At 46.7% G+C, this 22,859-nt stretch overlaps 1 protein-coding gene across 1 annotated transcript in view; it reads right to left on the bottom strand.

Annotated features, from left to right (window-relative positions):
• LOC144768557 (uncharacterized) overlaps positions 1–22,859 on the bottom strand; it is a 258,342-nt gene that overhangs the window by 151,853 nt on the left and 83,630 nt on the right. The window contains exon 6 of the mRNA XM_078652330.1: positions 17,214–17,656. Coding sequence (XP_078508456.1) covers positions 17,214–17,656 — 443 coding nt within the window. The remainder of the gene's footprint in view (positions 1–17,213; positions 17,657–22,859) is intronic.

Here is a 22,859-nt window from a genome sequence, read left to right as displayed (position 1 = left end):
GAGTGAGGGTGAGGAGTTGAGGGTGAGTGAGGGTGAGTGAGGGTGAGGGGTTGAGGGTGAGGGGTTGAGGGTGATTGAGGGTGAGTGAGGGTGAGGGGTTGAGGGTGAGGGGTTGAGGGTGAGTGAGGGTGAGTGAGGGTGAGGGGTTGAGGGTAAGTGAGGGTGAGGGTGAGTGAGGGTGAGGGGTTGAGGGTGGGTGAGGGGTTGAGGGTGAGTGAGGGTGAGGGTAAGTGAGGGTGAGGGTGAGTGAGGGTGAGGGTTGAGGGTGAGTGAGGGTGAGGAGTTGAGGGTGAGTGAGGGTTAGGGGTTGAGGGTGAGGGGTTGAGGGTGAGGCATCCTGATTGTGATACAAAAAAACCATAGTGATGTACTAGTAAACGCCACGCACCTGAGTGCACAATGAAACCAGACTGATGTACTAGTGAGAATAATAGGACATGACGGGATGCTGGTAGCGGGCCACATTGAGTTAAGATGGCACTGACCCATGACCAGGTTTTAAGATGGCGGATGAGGGCCCCTTGTTCGGTTCTGCAGGGGTGACGAGTTTAAAACTCCCCACTTCCCTGTTGCTCCAAGGGAGACCTGGTTCACTAAATTCAAAATTGTACCACTATATTACGAGGAAGTTGACAAAAATAACACAAAGAAATATACAAACAGCGTCTTTCAGTGATATCACAGGACAGTCAGACGGCCTGACCTCTGACCCGCGCCCTGCCGGACACGTGGCTCTTGGCTTCACGTTCGTAGCCCGCGGCCGATAAAGAGTTAAAAAAAAAAATCAAAATATATATATATGGGCAACACATTGTGTCCAAATGGGTGCCAATGAGTTCCAGATGTGAGAAGCTGCGCTCCCAACCCCTGGCTGCTCCTAAATAAAGGAAAGTATTCCTGCAATTCAGCTGCAGCCGCCGCTGCCAAGAACAACTCCCAGATAGGGTGGGGAGAGTGTTAGGGAACACGGGGGGGGCTGCAGAGATGCGTCTGTGAGTGGAGACAGAGAGAGAACGAGACAGCGGGCAGAATGAGAGTGGAGATAGGTAGAGCATTGGGGGGGGGGCGAGGGGTGAGGTTAAAAAGCACGTGAGATGTGTGAACCCCTGAAGGGGCTAGGGTAGAAGGGTGTTCTGGGGATATCGGGGTTGGGGGCGGGGGAATCTCGCGGGTGCAAAGTTGAAACTGCATAGCTGTGTGTGTGCAGGGGGAGGCTGAAGTATGGAGTAAGGGTGAGGGGGGGGGGGGTGTCAGATCCATGGGATAGCGGAGAAGGGAGCGTGAGAACAGGAGCAGAGAGGAAAAGGGGTGAAAAGCATTGCTGGTGAGAAGTTATGGGAAAACACAGGCGGGGGAGGGAAGTGAATGGCAGGGCCCGAGAGTGCAGGAGGGGTCACACAAGTGTGAGAAACAAAGGAACGCAGCTAAAGCTAGAGGCGATCCTGTGTGTGAGAGGAGCGGGTTGTAGTGAATCGTTGACCAACGAGAAGCGGAAAGGAGAGAGAAAAGGAGAGAGAGAAACAGATGGTCGAGAGGAGAGAGAGAACCCGAAGGGAGATGAACTCTACACACAAGGGAGAAGCTTAAGAGAGAGAAATCATTGCAAGATTGGAGGAGGAGAGGGAAACAGGAGACGAGGGAACCTATAGCGGCGCCACTGGCATGCGCTGACATCAATTCTCTTTTTTTCCTCACCACTAGACATGGATCCAAATATCCCTCTTATCTCTTTGAGGTTCCGATTACCTCTTCAAATTGTAAAACAGACGGAGGGCATTGCTGTGGGGAGGGGGTGTAGGAGAAATGCACACGGCGGGCAGGGGAGGGGGCGGAGCGGGGAGAGCGGCATGTGGGTGTGAAGAAGCCGGGGCCTTTGAAGTGAAGCTAAGCTTCACTTCAAAAGGTGTCGGAGGAATGCGGCTGAGGGAACAGACGGCGATTGCGGCTGAGGGAACTGATGTGCACGCGCTTTTAAGCTCAATGCACATGCGCATTGAGCTTAAAAGTCACGGGCACTGCAAGGAATCGCCACGATTCCTTGCTTGTTAGTTAAAGAGTGGTTAAGCCGCAATAGTCTCGCAAGCTCGATGCGCATGCGCATCGACAGGCGAGACCTAAAAATGGCCCCCACACGATCCGGCCTTTTGGGGGATTGCCCGGTGCCCGGAATCACCAGTCAGGCCCTGAGTCTTATTAATATAGAGCTATAATAACACGTATTTAGTAAATAAGCATGTGTGTTTATGCAGTTAGAGAGTAAATATATGCTGTCGCAAAGAAAATAAAATACATTTGGTAAGTAAAATGATGATTTACGTTTGCTTATGCTAGGTAATACCTAACTGGGAACATTAGAATGGTGGGAGGTAAACACAAGGGCTATATTTCTAAATCTAACTTCTGTTGTGTTTGTTTTACGTTAGTTCTCAATTGAGGTCTACGCAGCTTGCTTGCGGGTATGCTGAAAATGGCTGATGACTGAAACATTGGCATTAGTCCGTGAATAAAGCCTCTACGCATGCGCGAGAAAGGAAAGCCGAGTAAGCGGAATGGCTTGAGCACGAAGCGAGTGATGTCAAGGCCAGCTTGGCCTAAAGTCTGAACTGTGACAATGGATGTTTGCCTCTGTGACATCGTGAGAACGGAACAGTGATGGAAATAAAATAACGGATTATGAAACAAAGTGACAAGCATAATTTTGGCATTGAATGTCTTGGGAACCTGATGAGTATGACTTTGATAAAAATGAACTGGTTTGAGCAAAAATGAATGAGGTGATCTTCACCACCCCTCGATTGGACCAATCAGAATGAACTGTGGACCCTAAAAAGTGAAAAGTGAATTAGATAGTTAGAGAAAAAGGGTATAAAAGAGTGTGCTCAAAAAGTGAAAAAAGGCGCTTGCTCCACGGACTTAATTGCACCACGACATGCTATCGGTTTGAACTCTTTTATGGTGCTAAAGACTTTGAATTTTTACGGAGCAAAATTTAGATGACTGAATGCAGAGTTTTGAATTTTGATGGGAGGCTTTGAGCAGAATAGAGAGACAGATTGAGAACCTGTTTGTTTCTGTTGTTTCTGTTGTTTCTATAGAACAGAGGGTAATGTACTTTTCTTAATCTTCCTTTACTTTTAACATGTATTAAATAAATGTTATTCTTGCTTCTCTAAATAAATCGTGAATTTCTTTCCGTAAATGAGCTAGATAAATTCAATATAAAAATGTAAACTCGAGTTTTGGTTTTATTTTAAGAAATGTCATGACATATTAAAATGCTAAACTTATAGGTTTACTACAATTAAGCTGGTCTTAGTCTCCATCAACTACGCTTCTACTAGATGATCCATTGACCAAATAGTGGAGTACCTTGATGTAGAGTTTTCAGATAACATGATAGCATTTTTTTGGGCAAATGTATATAATGTATATATATGGTATTAGAATATAGGTACCCTGCTAACCAGCAGCTTGCCTTCTTTGTCACTGAATTCAGGAGTAATTGTGTGAATGTGTGTGTGACTCACGGTGTTATGGGCTCCACCGATGAGTAAAGTGGTATTGCTCCTGGGTTGGGTGAGATGAGTATTAAAGGCTGTTGGTAAGCTTTGCTGGATCACAACGCAAGAGGACAACTGACTACAGAATGTGGTGGGCGTGCTGCAGAAGCACACATGGAAAATGTTCTTTCAGGATCCTCATCAGTGGGGCCAGTCAATAAAACAAGGTTTAAACAGCTCTGGAAAGTCAAAGAGGAATGCAATGGAGGATCGAATAGTAATCTCACAACACCTACAGGTGAGTATAGGTGAAATAGCTGATGATGGCCACCAAGGAGTTGAGAAAAGGAAATCTAGCATTCGTGAGAAAGTGTGGGTTCCAGGGCTCGATGTGTTTGTGGGAGAGGCGATAAAAGAGTACCGCTGGGCCACCATTGTCTCCAAAGAAACCAACAACTCACTGTGGACCAAGATTAGCCTTGGCTTTCAGAGTTTTCCTGTGGGAGGTTTACCATGTTAATGGTCGATGGATACCTGATTGTAGAAGTATTGACCTAGTTGGCCTTCCATAAGATACCACCTTTAGAGAAGACCTTTGCGACAATTTGTCCCCCCCCTGAAGTTATACAGACCGACAACACCATCCAAGGGGCAGTATTCAAGGGGTACCTAAAGAGTCTATGGAGTCACCATCGAAGCACAACACAGTTGGCCCTAGGCTAAAGGCGACGTAAAGCGTTTTATGCGCACTTTAAGCAAAGCACTCAGGATTGCAGTCAAACAGGGAGAAGACCAAGAATGGAGCATGCACCAAATTCTGCACAACTATTGGAACACTCCAGGTTTTCACAAAACAGTGTGAACCCATCACCATGATGCTTTTGAGGCTGGCGGCCCGAGACAGCATTCCAGGGGGACCTGGCTGGGAATCATGCCGTTTTCACCCCATTGGCACCTAACGGTGAAGGCGACCAACCAACCAGCAATGCAGTAAAGCCCGTAAGGCCAAGGAGACAGACTTAATATAAAGAGACCAAGAAATAACTAGGGATTACCACCCAGGCTGGAAGATTTGTACAGCATATGAGAAGGAACTGTGGCTCGTGACAGGGTTAAAAGGAATCATGGTGTTTGTCCGGTGGGCAGGAGAAACAGCCATGAAAACCATATTTTAAAAGAGTGCTAGCCCCACAGGCCATGCCAGTGACTGAGGAATTGGAGGATCTGATGCTAGAACCAGGGAACCTGGAGGAAGGGAGGGCCAGTGTGAGACTGGAGCCTCCAGGCATGCTTCTGCAGCTGGGATGGCTCTGCTGGCAAACACCAGTCTCTATACTGTACGGAGCAACCGAAGCACGCACCTCTTCAGCCAGGCACAGCCGAAGGGGGTTAAAGAAAGGAGAGCTGTGCCACTGGGGGTCAGTTCTCTTGAAGCACTCATTTCTACAGAGGTACATCTGAATCAGACAGCATAAACAACTAGTGCATAGTGATAGCTGCATCAAAGATTTAAACTGGATTGTTTTTGTTTCTGTGAAAGTGAGAAACATACCTAACAACCTGTCTTATCTCAGTAGCGTTCTGCAACTTCCACCTGGGCCTTCTTAATGACAGCAGGATAATCACCTGCACCAGCACTGAAAAAATTGCTCATCAAGAATTGACGCATGTACAGAATCCCTTGAACTGGCATTTGAGTCAACATTTTCACTCGCCCACCCACTATGACACATCTATCCAAACTGCACTGGCATCCACAGGAGCACTGTGCTTTCCAGTACCTAACACACCTTACACCCGTGCTCACTGGCACAACAACTGCAGTCACTAAGACCTGAAAAGGTACCGTGCCCTCTGGTATAACAGCATAATATTGTCCAGGAACCAGAGCCAGCACTACACCTTCAATAATATCAACAATGGTCCACAAATTAGAACAGACACCATTATAAGGAAAACTAAAATATCAAGAATTGTCAAAGCCTATACTTCTCGCCTATGGGACTTATTGGCTTTGCTAATGTTGATAGCCATGCTTTAGAGCATAGAATTAAAACTTAGTTAAAAAGGCGCTATGACGCGGCTATCATATTTTTTTTGTAGGCACCATGCATGAGCATGTAAATTAAAAATGATGCTAGCAATTTTTTTTTTTTTTAGCAATTTGGATCTGGAAACAAAAAACAAACAGTAGTGCAAAATAGTTTTTTTTGTAGCACAATTGTAGATAGGAGCAACACAGAGGGTTGGTGTGGGGGAAGGCAACACAAGGGGCTGGGATGGAGGTGCAACACAGAAGGCCTGGATGGGGGGAAGCAATGCGGGTAGGAAGCAGAAGCAAATGGTTAGACAGAAGGAGGGTGTTCCTCACAGACAGCCGAGTGGGGAGGAAAAGCAATGGGCAAGCGAGGAGGGGACAGGAGGGGAAAGCAACATGGAGGGCAGAAGGAGCAGCAAAATATGCAAGAGAAGAAGGGCAAGGATGGGGAAAGCAACACAGAGGGTCGGGATAGGGAGGAGAAGCAACAGGCGAAAGACCATCATGGAGAAGGCAAAGGAGAAGTACACAGGAGAGAAAGCAATGGAGGAGGGAAGTACTCACGGGCAAGTGAAACATGAACAGTGCATTGCAAAGCACACCGGCCAGGGTGGCAACACTGAGTGCAGGGGGAGAAAAGTACATTAGGAAGTCAGTTGGAAAACACATGAATGTCTATGGTGCTCTTAACCCAAAAGAACAAATAGAGCTTGAAAAGCAAGCAGTGAAAGCTTCGAAGCCAGACAATCAAAAGAGATGGTAAAGAGGCCATGTTCCATGGGACGAACAAAGATAAGATTACCAAGCTGGGACACAAATAAGAAGTATTCAAATGAGAGTGACAGGAACATCAGCCAATGGTAAGCAATGGGTGAGCTCAAAACCCTTGTATGTCCTTGGGGGCATATTCTCAAGAAGCTATCGCCGAGTTAACGGAACTTTATCACAGCCAAAGTCGCAATAAAGTTATCACCCCATTCACAAGCTGGTGCTAACAGCCCATAGCACCAGTTAACCCGCGATAGCAGCCGCAAAAAACATCGCCACAGACTAACCCGGCAACTATCGCTTGAGATGCAGAGAAGGCGTTCCTGTGTCAAAAGCCGCAAAAACCCCACTCCGCAACAATCTCATCGACCAGCCAGATCGGGTAAAAGACCATGGAACATGCGATAAGGCGCATTAGCAGCAGGAAACTAACACCTGCTCTGATCTGGTGCTAAGTCGGGACACAGCCTGCACCAGAAAAGGGAGGCCATCCCAGAGCCACACCTGAAGAACAACAGATGCTGTGGAGCCACTGAACATGCGGGCTGGACACCCAATAGGGCCACAACACCCACTGCCACCACCCCCAGGAAAGACCCCCCCAGACCAACACTGAGGTAGCGCAGACAAAGACATCGACCCTCAGAAAATGCACCAGCCTCACAGACCCAACACCAGAGAATGTCATTGCCCACTACATGCTCAAAGGGTCAACCATCCTCCGCATCCTGACCACCATTGTACACAGGCTAATGGTACCAACACAGTGGACAACCAACATCCCACCTCAGACCAAGCTGCTGCCCGTGATGCACCTGTTGGCCACTGGTACCCTCCAACCAACATCCGCACGAGTCGGAGGAGTCACCCAGCCAGGTCAATCCAAGTCCCTCACAACGTTCATGGATGACACCATCCGCTTGCTACCCCACTATCTATACTTCCCCCACACTGCGCAGGGACAGCTGGAGACCAAGCAAGCCATCTACCCCATAGCTGGCTTCCCGCACGGGTTGGAGCAATTGACTGCACACATGCCCTACTTGTGCCCCCTGCCGACACTGCACACAATAAGTGCAACAGAAAGCGCACATATCCCACCAATGTGCAGGCACTAGTGGACCACTGGGGAATCTCCACCAATGTCGCTGCCAACCACCCAGGCAGTGTGCATGATTCTTACACCTCCGACAGTCCATCATCAACCAGCGCTTCCAGGATGGCACCCACGGAAATGTACTGCTCGTTAGCTAATACCAGATGCACACACCTCAACTCCACAATCATGCAACTCACAACACAGGAAATGCACACGTCACAAGCTCACAAATAACATGCACACCCACCACACATGACAGCATAACTCACTGTGGGCATGTGTGCCCAGCCATGGACATTAGCCATCAACGGCATGGCACCTCAGCCACACATTAGCAGAATGTCAGAAGAGGTGAGGACCAGACATGTGCGAAGGAGGCAAGTGACTGATGAAGGTGGAAGTACACAATGCCAAGTGGGGTGTAATGTGATGGCCAGACTGTGGTACGCAGACCACACACACATATCCATGTCAACACACACCGCTGGTGTTTGGAGTGTAGTCGACAGTGGATGCAACCATGTCACCCCAGACAGTGGGGAAGATCGCAGGACAGTAGCTTGTTACGTTTCCCCGTAAGCGTGAGCGTAGTGGGCTGGCCCGGAGTATTCCAGGCCAGCGTAGGGGTGTGAATAAAAGGCACGTAACTCTGGGCGTGGTCCTCTTCTGGAATGCCCAATGTCTCTTCCAGGGCAGCACCTCTCACCCCGCCATGAGGCCAACACCTTCAGCGGGGTCGCCTGCGATCCTGTGCGCCAGCTGCACCCCAGCCGCTGGTCCCCGAACCTGTCTTACCCACCCCTGCACACCCAGGCCTCAATGCCCACCTGCCGACACCGGCGTGTGTCGAAGAGGGCCCACCACATGCCGGTGCAAGCTCCAAGTCTGAGGCCCGCAACCCTGTCAACCTGCTACGACCGTCACGGCCTCCGCAGACAAGGTGTGCAGTACACCTTTCTCGTTTACATACTCTACCGGCTGACACAGCGGACTAGTAGGTCACACATTTGGAACTGAATCTTGATTACACCATGGCCGAGCACATTAATTATGGCTGAGCTTATGTCACTATACTCCCTTCGACGTGGTGCCACCAGGTCTTAGTAGTGCATCACAAATGTAAGATTCTGTGGGCCCACGCGGACTACTGTTCTCGGCCTACGCTGTGCTCGAGTAGGTCACACATTTGGAACTGAGCATCGATTTTTCTAAGGCAGAGTACATATCATTGCACGCAAGGAGAGGCGTAAGAGGATGACGCATTTTGGAGGGAAAAAGGATCTTCGTTACGGGGTGATCAAACACTACCAACAACTGCCCTGGTGTCACTAACTCTGTGCATCGCGAGCCTACGACACGTGGTTGTGGGCCACTGCTGACCACTGCCTCCGGCCTACACTGCGGTCCAGTAGGTCACACATTTGGAACTGAGTCTTGATTTAGAAATGGCGAAGTACATATCAGTGTACCGGCATTATCGCAGACTGCAAACCCTCTCAGCCCCGGTGCTAATAAGTCTGTTCCCCGACATTCATGGACACTTTCTGGTCGTACATTAGTGGCGTCTGAGTCCATGGACTAGGGGGTAGTTTTCATCCTCATGTACCTGATACTAAATTAGTGGTGGCAACGAGGCTATCGCTTTCCACTCCCCCATTTTTCTGCTTCTGGATTACATGAGACCTCTGCATCATGCCCTGGAGGACACCTTACACTGTCCCCCACAACCCTCCGCCACATTCACCTTCGACATCGACGAGGACACGCTAAGTCTGCGTGGCCCTACCTCAGTGGTGCGGTGCCTGTGCCAGCCGCTGTTCATCCGGGGCCACTAACTCTGTGCTGGTCATGTCAGGGACCCTTTCCTCTGTTATACTGGATGACCTCTGAATCGGGGATCTTGGGGTCTTCGACGCCATGTGTATGTGGCCATGCGCTGTCCGCTGCCTCCAGCCTCAACTGCGGTCTACCAGGGCTCACACATCCAATCAAGTCCTCACGAACCCGGACGTGGCATCACTGCAGGAGACACACGCCACCATTGCCAGGATCATCTCCAACCGCCATCTGCCACAGTCGAAACAGTGGTACTGGCAGACTGACGTAGTTGCTCACACCTGTCGTGGATGCCATCATCTTCCTGATCCCCTGCTCAGCACTCCACATGCCACTGATGCAGTGCACCGCAACCCATGGACACTTCTGTTTGCATGTTGGGTGACCTCTGTACTTGCTCCGGCTCCCTCCATGTTGCTCAGCAGTTGACTCTGTTATGCAGGTGTTTTCAGTTTCCGTTGAACTGGTGTCCACTGTTCAAGTTGTTGCCCACACCAAGCACTCCGTGCAGGCTGGCTTACACTCACCCCACACACATCCAGCACAGGCATCACTGTACATGTGACCCTGCTAATAAAGGGGCCAGGTGCACGTGCCCATAGCCAGTTCAACATAATATCTGCATATCTCCCTGTGGTCTTGTTGTATACATGAGGGCCTTGGGCCCTACGACATTACATTGTGCAGTTTACATTGGGCGCAGACATGTCACCCAAGGCAGTGGGTTGGAGCTTGGACATGTAGCTTTGTTGTCACCCACTCAATACATAAGGGGAGTGGCCTGGGCCGTCCTACGCAGAGCCAACGTGGGTGAGTGACTGCTATTTGCGTGTCCCTGGGTGTGATTGTGTACTGTGAATGTGCATCTGCATGTTTCTCTATGGCAGTGTGGGTCTACCTTGTGGTGTGTAGGTAGACCCGGAAGGTTAATAGACACCCACGTATGTGACCTAATTCACCTTCCATGGGTTCGGACCCCACCCGCACCTGTTCGGCCACCTCCATTTGGCATTCTGATACCTGGCATTGGAATGCCATGTGTGGGTCGGTGAAGTGTCGTGACCCAGCCGTGCTTGCGGGTGCTTCCTGCTGTGTGGTCTGTTGCAGGGTCTGTGTTCTCCTCTTAGTAGCTTGGCTGCCCGGGTCCTGGTGGTGGGTTGCGTGGGATGTCAATGGGCTGTTGTAGGGCGTCAGTTTCGAAGGTGTGGTGGTCCTCTCCGGCATCACAGATGTGTGGTCTTCTGTGCTCTGCTGGAGGTGTTGTGTGTCCCTCTGCAATGTGAAGGGGAGATGCATGTTGACATTGTGTTGACATGTAGTTGGCGCACTGTCCTTGTTTACATGCAGACTGTATGACAATGTGCAATGTGATGTTTGGGAGGTGCAGGATTTGGATGCGGGACTGTGTACATTTGGACTACATGACGGATGTGAGGTTGTACGTGTACATTTCCATTTCACAGTTTCCGGCACTGTCAGATGTAGTAGGCATGTTTCTGCGTGTGTGTGGAGCCAGTTGTGTCCTCTGTTCTGCAGTGTCTGGTTTGCGCATTACCGCATTGTCGAAAATGTGGATGTGCTGTTCTTGCGCTGTGTGTGTGCTGCTGTGTGCCATGGGGATCAGGGACATGATCCAGGGTCATTGTGGGTGTGCAGTGTGCTACACCACGTTGTGCATGTGTGCCATTGTGCCTATCTCCCCCGTCCCCCCGTCCTTGGTTGTTACTCACCCTGTTGATGGTGTGTCAGGTACTCTCGAGCTGTGTCCGTACTCCCTACTCCTTGCACCGTCTCCCCACTGATCACTGTGGCCTCGGTTTCTTTGAGCTCCTCCTGTGGCGCAGGGCTCCCACCTCCTGTCGCCGTTGCTGCCTTCTTGTTGGCAGCGGGTTTGTGCCTGGTTTAGATTATCATATCATGCCAGCGCCTCTTGGCCTCCTCCATTGGCGCCCTCGACACTCCGACTGCATTCCCGGTGGTCTACTTGTGGATCAGTTGATGGTAGAGTTCTGTCACCTCTGTGATGCAGATCTGCTTTTGCTGCAGACAGCACCCCGTCTTCCTCTCCATCTTCTACTTGGCCGTCCCCATCCCCATTGTTCCTTGCTGGTGGTCTGTGGGGGTTGTGGGGTTCGCGTTGGGCTCTGCACTCAGTCAGGGTGCATCCCTTTTGCTACGCGCTTTGGATTATTTTTGGTGTGTTGTTTCGGTAGTTTTTATAGTGCATTTTCCCATCAGACGCGTGGGATTTGCTGGCCTGTCTCTGCTTTTCGCTGCTTTTTGTACAGCGATTGGCCTCATCGCAAGAATTTTTTAGTTCGCGTTTCGCAATTTTGCGGCGTGGCATGGATTTTAAAACGGACATTTGATGCATTATCTGGAGACTATTGCATGGTACAGCTGTGTTGAGAATGCTTCGTTAACACGGTGTACTTTTCCAGTGATAGGCTGTGATGTTGGAAGTTGCAGTAAGTTACTTTTGCGATGGTTATCACACGTTCTTGAGAATATGCCCCTTGGTAAGCGAGCAATATGTCTCACAACAGACAGCACATGCACTGTCTATTAGGCTTGACCAAAAAATCACACAGGAAGGTACAGACACTCACATATGGAACCTTTGGAATTAGAAGTAGAAGACATAGGCACAGAAATAGTGACACATATAATGGGACGAGGGGACAAGAACAGTGTAAGCAAGAGACATACGCACTTGAACATGGAGATGTAAACATTGGAACAAGGAAACAATTATACAGGGTGAGGGAAAAATGGACAGTTGGGCAGGGAAACACGTCTTGGAACAGGGAGTTACTGAAATTTGAGGCAGGAGACACAAACACTAGGAATGGGAAAAAAGGTCACTTAAATAGTGACTGCATCAGGCAACATAGGCACTCGGACACAAACAAAGAGAGACCACGACAGAGAGACCCATACAAGGGGAAAATAAGACAAAGACCCAAGAAGATACAGACACATTGTACATATCGAAACACCAACAAGCAGACAATTAAATACAGGGGCTGGGAAATAAGGACACTGGGACATAGTGCACTAATATTGTGAAACTGAAAAACTGACATTTTACAAAAACATAGCCACTGCTGCAGGGAGGTAAAAGTAGCAAGGGAGGGAAACCTGGACTCTAGATTAATCAACAAAGATCCTGTGACCAGGACGCAGGCCAGGAAAACAGCAACAACAGGCAGGGAGGCATGGTCAATGGGACACGGTTTACTAGACTGCTATACTCACACACTAGTCACAACCACAACAAATATGGCAGGTTGTATATCCATATACTCAGTATGGCATGATGTGACTCTATCTACGGATCAAGAAACAAAGCAGAGATTTTGATGAAAAGGCCTCAACCACACTTTGTGGCATGCTTCATCAGTGCCAGTCCATCTCACCATGTAAGAGGCTACCAACATGGTGGTCTCAACCTTCTTGTTAAAGAAATGTAGGGGTCCAGATTTTTTGTAAAACAATCTATGTGTAAACCCAAGGGTTCCCTTTATGTCGGGTACACAGGGCTGGATTAAAAACAAACAGGGGGATGTTACTGGGAGCCCATAACTCGAACATCCTTTCTACTTGTAAAATGCCAGCATGTTTCAGCCTCCATAGGATCCCTTGGGAAGATGGTCCAGGGCCTATGTCAGGGCAGTCAAAGTTACCCCTACTGTATGTCCTTAAGGTCTAGTTTGTACATTCAGATACAATTAAGTCTTACCTGCTTGTCCTGCATGTTTAACCTGTAGAAAAGCAGACCAAAATAAACTTGAAAACTCGAATTTTCTGTCCTTTTCATTGCATTTTGTCTTGTTGTTCCATGCACTACTAGTATGTCTATTTCTCCTACTTGTGCACTCAATGTGGTACACGCTTGAAAATCACAGCACGCTAGACACACGTGAAAAGCACACTGGTGAGCATGCACAACTAGTGCACCTACTTACCCTGATTTTGTTGGGTTCTAACACTAGCAGTCACACATGTGAGGAACACTTGTGTGGAATAAAACAGGGGTTTAGAATGTAATTCTTGGGAGCACAACATGTCTCGAACTAGGACAGGTCTCATTCATATATTTAGACGTTATTACATCAGGTCCATAATTGGAGAAAACTTCCCTGATTCCTGGCACTGTTATAATGAAGCAAGGCATGCATATAATCATCACGTAACATGAGCCCCAGAGTGGGCCCCACTACATATGCAAATTCTGAGGCGATGAATGTTCGGGTAAATACTTCGGGCATTTTTTGTGGTTATGAATTTTGTTGTGGAGGTTGCACGGCAAGACGACCTGTAGCTCTCTTGTTGTGTGAGTAAATGCTAACACCCTGGGACAGGTAGGCATTGGAGTATGGGCAGGTCAACAGTCTTATGAGCACTGGGACGTCACAACTATAACTGACGCATAGACAATGGGATAGGATGGCTTAGGAACTGTGACAGGGAGACAAGAGCACTGGGACCCGGGTAAAAAGAAACTGGTAAGGGAGGAAGCAGATACTAGGGCAGGAAAATACGAACACCGGGGCAGTAACATGGGTGCCCAGAGAGGGAGTCATGCATGCTGGGCCTTGGAGATATGGACTCATAGTGCATAATTAAAGACACGTGGAAATATTTGGTGAATAAGGGGCAGGGAAACAATGACTGTTGGATGGGGAAGGACAAGCACTGAGACTGAGAAACACTGGGAAAGGGGAAAATGTCTAGATAGAGAAGCATAGGAACTTGGCCATTGAAAAACATATAGTGAATCAGGGAAACACAGGAAACAGGGTAAGGAAACCGACACTTCTACAAGGACACACAGGTACATTAAAGCACCAACATTGGGACAAGGAAACGACAACACTAGGTTAGGTAGACACAGATCCAACTGCAAGGAGACAAGAACTGTAACAGAGTAAGGTACTGTGTCTGGAAGACACTGACACTAAGATGGGAAGACATCCATACTCGGAAAGAAAGATGTTGACACTGAGACGGGGAGTCACAGACGCAGGAGAAGTGGAACTGCATCTCATCAATCAAACTCTGGTTTGCAGGATAAATAGCCATGTCTGAAACATTACACCCCAAACTACCCACTTCACTTCCATGCCCTACCGACGAGCAAAGTGTGCTATTCCAATAGCAAGAAACACAACATAACGAAACCCGGCTGTCGTGTCGTAATGGCAGGACAGTGTGAATGGGACACAGCTTCAAGCCACTGGGGGCAGACACCTGACACACCACATCATTCTTTTGAAATAACCATGAACTTTGAGGCAAACAGGCAAAATGGCTGCAAAAGACTCTCACACATCACCCTCGTTAAAAATAAATTAAAGGAAAACGGTATTTAAAACAATCTGTTTAAGAATGATTCAAGGTCATCAGGGCAAGACTCTCTGCAGAACAGAGCTGGCTCTAGCAGATGGCCTCATGAATAGCTGGGGCCCTGGGCCAGAACACACTTTGCCCAAGCCTTAAAATGTGTCTGCCTGAGGCCCAGAAGACATATATACTTGGGCAGGGGATACACTAACTTTAGAGCAGAGAATACTCGCACATTGGGGCAGGGAAACAATTAAGACCTGATTGTGAGAGGCTCAGTTAATTCCGACCTGCATTTAAACCCTTGTTTACACATGGGTCAAGGGTTACAACAAGTTGAGTATTATTTATCTTTATCGGATGTGTTAAATATCCCAACCTTTGTTAAATTTCGTCAGGCCATATCTGCCGAAATGTAAAAGAGGGAATCCAGACAGCAATTACCGTATAATGCGGATATTGGTGCATTAAACACCAAAATCCGCATGCTGTTCCCTAGATACTCGTAATTGGTACAATTCATTGCATCTGATAAATAACGAACCCCTTGGTAACGTTATTTACTGGGGGCCTGATTACAAGTCGCTCGTAATATTTCGACAAATTCATGAATCCCTGTTATGGATGGGTCGGAAAATACTATTTTGAAGGTATTTAATGCATCCAATATTTATCGCCTGCGTTAAGTAACTCAACCTTCATTACATTTTGGTAGGTCAAACCTGCCGAAATTCAACAGAGGGAAACATACGGTATGTACCGTATGATGCGGATTTTGGTGAGTTATACACCAAAAATCTGCATGTTATTCCCCATAAACTCTTAATAGGTGTTATTTATCACACCTGATAAATAACTTACCCTGGTATCGGGACCAGGGGCCATAAGTAACACCTAAACTGGTAACCAGGCCACAGGTGCAATAAATAGCGCCTATACTTGTAATCATGCCCTTGTTAGGCTAAGGGCCTTCTTACAAGTATACCTGCTATTTATCGCACTTGGTAAATAATGATACCACAAGATTTGTTATTTATCAGATGTAAAAAGCACTTATCATGAGTTTCTGGGGAACAATATGCAGATTTTGATGTTTAACGCACCAAAATCCGAATGGTACGGTAATTACCGTTTGATTTATCCCTGTTAAATTTCGGCAGGTTTGACTTGCAGAAATTTAAAGAAGGTTGAGGTATTTAACGCATCAGACAATCCTCGAATGCTTTAAATCACTAAACCTGTCATTCTAACCCATGCATAAACAGGGGTTTATGCATCGTTCGGAATTAACCAAAGAACTCTTAATGAGGGCCTAAGAGTTATAAAGGGGATAGTGTGGTTTGTTCACTTGTATTACGGTTTAATAAGTGCATTTACGTTTTTTGATGATGAACTAATGTTTACAGACATGATATGTTTGACAGAGTTAGTGATTCCAAATAATCTTATATGATGATGGTGACTTATTCTCGTATGCTTAGCAGCACTGCCACTGGAATCGAACATCATTCACCTGCACATGTGCATTGTAAGGACACATCAGACATCCTGGTGACTGGAAGAAAAACGCACTGACGCTATGGACGTGACATGTGTACGCTGGTAGAGGCAGACATACACCAAGGCTGAGAAGACTCTCAGTGGATTGGAAAACATGCACTTCAAATCAGGGACAAGTCCTGGAAAGTATATCTGAGCCAGGAAATGCAGGGACACAGGGACACCAGTCACACACACAGAGAAAGGCAAAACAGTCACTCTTGGACAGACACCCTCCTTTTATATGGATGTTTGAGTTGTTTCGGACAGAAACACATATATATGGGACAGAGAATGCATTGAGACAGGGAAACACTCTTGAGATGGATAATACACTTACAATGGATCCAGTACTCAAACCTTTCTCAACCTACATCAATTAAATGCCATGCGTCACTATTCGCTGTCAGTGTTATAATAATCCCACAAAGGCACAAGACTACTCCATACCCGAAATTGTGCAGGTCATTTCTGCCATCAATATCTATTAATTTATACGTTTTTCAAAATGATAACACACAAGCAAAGGCAGAGCTGAAGATCAAGGGCTTGATTACGAGTTGGGCGGTTAATTCCAACACGTGCTTACAGCCCTGTTTACGCATGGCTGGAATTATGAGTTGTTAGATATATTTAAAGCATACGATAATTATCGATGCATTAAATAACTCAACCTTCGTTAAATATGGAGGGGGTCAAAACTGTCGAAATATAATGGGGACAAAATGTACGGTATTTACTGCATCATGTGGATTTTGGTGCGATAAACAGCAAAATCCGATGTTATTCCCCAACACCTCGCAATAGGTGGTATGTCAAAAGATAAAAGAGAGGTGTAGCCAAAAGAGGCAAGCGATGGGTGGGTTGTGTGGAGTCCAAGGTCTAGGTATGCATTTTGGAAAACTCTGGCTACATCCCAACCCGTATATACTGTGCCTGTTCTTTATGTGAGGATTTGTTGCTGCTATACATGTTCTGTGTGCAAGGGAGGCTTGTGATGTTGAGTCATATGTATGAGGTACGATTGTACTATTGGCACACTGCCATCATTCACACACCTCCCTCCTCCCACCAGGTCCCATATTACCCAGCGTGTCCAGGAATCTTTTTCTTGGGTGCAATCGCTTCTGCCGGCATCGAGCCATCAGTAACTAAGTTTTCTTTGGCTGAAGATCCAGGTATCAGCTGGGGATGCGGCGGTCTCACCATTCCAGGCATCATTATTGGCACCGTGCCTGGTATCAACTGTGGCTTTGGTAGTACCATTGGTGGTGGGGGGAAGCCTTCCCCAGGAGCAATCCACTGCGCCGGCTTTATGTGGGTCTGAAGGACAGGCAGTGGCATAGGTTGGTCCTCCACTAATTTGGAAGGAGGTTCCAGGGAGGGCAGTGCACGCTCTTTCGGTTCAGTAGAAGTGTCATGGTCAGTGTGGGGACACAGGTCAGGAACCTGCCGGCGCCATATAGATACTTTTCTGCGCAGGTGAATCCTGCTCTTCTGGGCACTGACGTCCAGGGTTTGAACCTCCTCCTGTAGGATAGAAAGAAACATCTCACTCATGGCAGAGGACAGTCCTTACAGCACTAAAACCAGTAATTGTGATCCCTCCCTCTGGGCTCCTGTGATGAGGTGCCGTCCGCTCCCCACTCCTCTCCTGCTGTATAATATTCTCCCAAGAGGCTAGATTAGCATATAGTTTTTTGTTACAATTAGTTACAATGATGCCCAACGGAAGATTTAAAACAGTCATCGCACAGCTTCTTTATGTAGGCTATCATTTGGGCATCATGCAAAAAAGTGCCCATTTAGAAGGGCAGTTTGGTAGTCAATCTTGTTTGTTTCCGTGTCCCATGCTTTGGAACTCTCTCAATGTCCCAATTCCGAGTGAAGCAGTCCATTTCCTGTCCACAAAATGCTAAAGAGCTTCTTCCTAGCTTTACTGGTGGACAGGGAACTCTGCCACAAACCTTTCGCAGTACCCTGTCTGCCCCCTCTATTTAGAGTGGAGTGGACCATCATGGTTCCAACAGCGGTTCCCCCGCTGGTTTTACTTGTAGAAATCCTACAACAACGGCCTGGTAGAGGTGGTCTAATGCACATTTTTTTCAGTTTGGTACAGCCATGGTTCCCGAACAGGAAAGACATATAAAAAATGACCCCCACACCCTGAAAGAAGGGTGTAAGGGTCATTAGCTCTTAGCTTTTAAAAACAAACTCTGCTTTGGTAGTTTGTTTATGCAAAGCAAAAAGGTTCGCCGAGCAGCCACTTTAAACATATCTGCCACTCAGCAACCTTTCAGTGTCTTCTGAAGGCAAAGAGATCCCTACAGGTCCTGCAGGGATCTCTAAATATGGTGGTCTGTGGTCTGACCAGAGTGGTGAAGGTAATTGCCTGTGCCACCCTGATGTACGGTGGGGGAACAGTCATATTGTAAATGAGGTCTCAAGTACCAATCTGCATCATACTTGTGCTACAAAGTTCACCCCGCTCCGAAATATCTTTCAAAAATACACTTTATAAGCATCAGATGGCTTAACGCCGAACAGTTTTCTTTGGATGTTGTACCATGGACTGGGTGGTTTTCAGTTAGTGCTACCTGGCATAAATGAGCAAAGATAAACTGGGCAAAACACAATAAAACAAAGGGTAGATCTGCGATCCACTTACAATTGGAGAGGCTTTGAATAGATGGGCTCTGGTGTAATAAAACGGTGTTACACGGCTGTGCTGTGCTTGGGGTTCAATCGTACCAGGTTTCAAAAGGCGCATAAGAGTTCTTAACTGTGAATATGTACAGGTACACCTGTGCCTAAGTAACTGTGTGCACTGCAGTGAAGGTAAACAACTGTAAACTTCACTGCAGTGCACACAGTTTCTCAGGGACAGGTGTACCTGAACGTATTCACAGTTAATTTAGTATGAGGTACTGGCAGCCCTCAAATACTGTGTAGCGCGCAAAAGATAGTTAAGTTCATTAAACAATTCTTCTAATTGAGAAATTTACAAGAATAAAGGTGTGCGCCTCTGGGGCTTTGATTTGTTTCTTCACAAAGAGTTCCTACCAGATTAAACAGACCTTCTAGCGCATCTTCCTTCTTTTTATCCTTTTCAACTGCTGTATCGACTGTCTGTCCGTCAGATGCCTCCTTCTCATGTGACTGGCTCGTTGTGTCTTTCATTTTGCCTACTGATTGCTGACGGGGTTCTCTCTTGAATATATCTCCCTTTTTAAGATCCTGAGTTGACTCATCTACTTTTCTTGTTCCTATAATTGGAGGAAGGACACGTATCTTTGTGAATGCCATTTTCTGCACAGCCTTTTCTTCACCAGGATGAGTAATGAATTCTTGCACTTGAGTGTTTTCTCCAATATCCAAATATCTGGGATTAAGGGTTGGCAGTACCATCAGGTCTTCTCTTTGGTGTTGCATTGGACCATCTGTTTGCCCAAGAAGCCTTTTCTCCAGAGAGTATACTGATTGCATTTTCTCCAGAAGAGTCCTTTTATCTTTGCTAAAGTGTCCTTTGGCTTTGTCCATGTGATATTTCTCACTGGCCAGGTCTGATGGACACTCACTTTCTTGTAAAAGAATGACATCCTGCTCCCTCTCCTTATGGCTGTTCAGAGTTATCTGCCCCTCCTGTACCAGGGGTGGACAGAATGTTTCTGCCAGAGAAAAAGTGTCTGTCTCCAAACTTACAGGATAGGTTGCTTTTTTCAAAGACTTGTCCCCTTCCAATACTGAGGCTGACAGTGACGCCTGTGTTCATATCAATATAGCCTCCTGAAATAAATATTCACTTTTACTTGGACTTCTATGCGTCTCTTCAACTACCAATTGGTGTTTGAAATAAGGTTGGTCAACTGAAATTGTTTTTACTTCCTGTTCCAGTTCTTGTGGTGGCAAGTCTGGTTCACTGAGTGATTGACAGAGCTCCTCTTCCTCTCCTTTTGGTGGATGACAGGATTGTTTCAGATGTCTTTCTTCTTCCAATCCTACTTCTTCTAACTCTGGCTCTCCCATAACTAAGTTTTCCACACCTCTGCTTTCTTGTGACACTGGATTTCCCAGAAATGTTTCTCTTTCCAGTATCCCTTTTTCTGATGCAGACTCTTCCATAGATATCTCTCCCTCCATGCTCCCCTCTGCTACTGGTCCTTCAATATATCTCTAACTTCATACTCCCTTGTACTGGTTCTCCCAGAGATGCTTCTTCCTCCACTCTTCCTTTTATCTGACACCGGTTTAACTAAAGACATCTCATCTTCCACCCTCTTGTTATACAAACTCGTCTCCCACAGAGTTGTGTCTCCCTCCACTATCCAACTTTCAAATGATGGCCCTTGCAGAGACGCCTCTTCCTCTACTCTTCCTTGTTTTAAAACTAGTTCTCCCAGATACATGTTTCTCTTCTCTCCTCTGTCTCCTTTTGAATCTGGCTCTCTCATATATGCCCCTCCCTCCACTCTCCGTTCTTCTGATCCTACACATCCTTGAGATGTCTCTCCCTCCACCCTTAGCTCTTCTAATAATGTTGTCTTCTCAGATGTCTCTATCCCTACTTTCCTATCTTCTAGTACTTGCTCTCCGAGAGAGTTTTCTTTCTGCAATTTCCATTCTTTGCATATTGGTTCTTCTAGAGCTCTCTCCATGTTCACTATGTCTGAGTCTGGTTTTTCCTGCTGCCCCTCTTCCTCTTCTCTCCTGTCATCTGATATTGGTTCTCTAACATATGTCTCTCCCTTACCTTTCTCAGCTTCTGTTACTGGTTACACCTGCTATACCTCTCCATCCACTCTCCCCTCTTCCGACACTTCCTCCTTCAGAGATGTCTCTGTCTCCCCTCACCAGTCTTTGCATACTGGGTCTCGTTGAACTGCATTTCCTACTATGGTTACTTCTTCTTTAGCCACTTCTCCCTGAGATCTCTCTCCCTGGGAAGTCTTTTTCTCCTCTTGTCGTTCTTCTGATAATGGTTCTCTGGTATATATCTCTTCCTTAACTCTCCCATCTTCTAGCACTAATTGCCTCAAATAGCTATACATTTGCTTTCCCACCTTCTAACTCTTGCATCAGCAGAATCATCTCTGTCTTCACTCTCAAATCTTGGGATACTGGCTTATGTAGATATGTGCCTTTCTTTATGTTTACTTCTTCTCCCAAATATATCTCCCTTTCTTCTCTTCCATCTTCTAATAATGTTTCCCTCTGAAATGTCTCTTCCCCCTATTTTCCGATCTGATTGTGGTTCTCCCAGAAATGTCTCTTTCTCATCTCTTCTGTCTTCCCCAGATACACTTCCCCCATGTGATGGCTCTACCCCCACTCTCTATTTTTCTGATACAGATTCACCAGAATATAGCTCTCCCTTGACTCTTTCTGATTTTGGTTCCTCCCAAGATATATCTCCTTCCTCTTCTTTATCTGATTCTTGCTCTCCCAGAAAAGCCCCTCCCCTATGTCGTGGTTCTCTCAGAAATATCTTTGTCACCAACCTCTCTTCTCCTGACAATGGTTCTCCCAAGAATGTCTTTCCTGACTCTCTTCGTTTTGTTTCATACTCGGATTCTTGCAGAGGCTCTTCTCTCTTCTTTCTTGCTGTTGATACTGATTCCCTGATAAAGGGCTCTTCCTCCACTCTCCCTTTTTCTTCTTCTGATACTAACTCTCCCCCAGATGACTCTCCCTCCAGTCGTTCTTCTTCTGATACTGCCTCTCTCTGAAATGCTGCACCCTCATCTATTTATTCTATTTATTTCTTTTCTAATACCAATTCAACCAGAGATGCCTCTAGATTCTCTGTACTTCTTTTGATACTGTTTCTCTCAGATATAGCTCTTCAATTCCCCCTACGTTTTCTAATATGAATTCTCCTAGTAATGTCTTTCTCACCACCCCCCCCTTCATCTTCTGATGCTACTTCTCCCAGGGGTGTCCCTCCCCCTTCACTTCCATCTATTTCTAATAATGATTCTCCACTAGTTGCATCTGGATCATCTCTTATTGCTTTTGATATTGGCTCTCCCAGAGATGGCTCTCCCTCTATTTTCCTTTCTTTTTCCGATGTTGATTCCATTAGAGATGCTGCTTCCTCTATTACAACTTCTTTGGATACTGATTCTCCAAAAGATATCTCTTTCTCTTCCACCCATTTGTCTATAACTGGTTCTTCCAGAGATGTCCATTGCTCCACGCTCTCATCTTCTGGTACCAGTTCTCTTAGAGAAATCTCACCGTCTGTGCTCCATCTTGTTGCTAGTTGCTCAAGGAAATTCTTCTCATCCTCTCTTCCATCTGAATGAGAGCTCTCTTCCCCCGGTTTTACTTCTTTTAATGCAAGTTCTCTAAGGCATATCTCTCCCTCAACTCTCTCTGTTTCTGATCTTGGTTCTGCCAGACATGTGTCTTCTTCCTCTCCTCCTAATTTTTCAGATACATGTTCCATCAATAATTTATTCCCCACCTCTATTTCTTCTTTATCTGATCGTGGTGCTCCCACATATGTCTCTCCCTCAAATATCCCTTTTTCTGATATTGTTTCTCTTAAGAATAGCTCCCACTGTACACGTGTGTCTTCTTCTGAAACTGGTGTTCCTAGAGATGCATCTCCCTCCAGGCCTTTTCCCAAAGATACTGGTTGTCCCAGAGATGTCACTCTTCCTTCTCTTCCTTCTTCTTCCGACTTTGGTTTTCCCAGAGAAATAACTCCCTCAATTCTCTCTTCCTCTAA

This window comes from Lissotriton helveticus, chromosome 7 (assembly GCF_964261635.1).
Source record: "Lissotriton helveticus chromosome 7, aLisHel1.1, whole genome shotgun sequence".
NCBI classification, from domain to species: domain Eukaryota; kingdom Metazoa; phylum Chordata; class Amphibia; order Caudata; family Salamandridae; genus Lissotriton; species Lissotriton helveticus.
The sequence above is the reverse complement of the archived record's forward strand: the minus strand, read 5'-3'. Positions and strand labels throughout refer to the sequence as shown.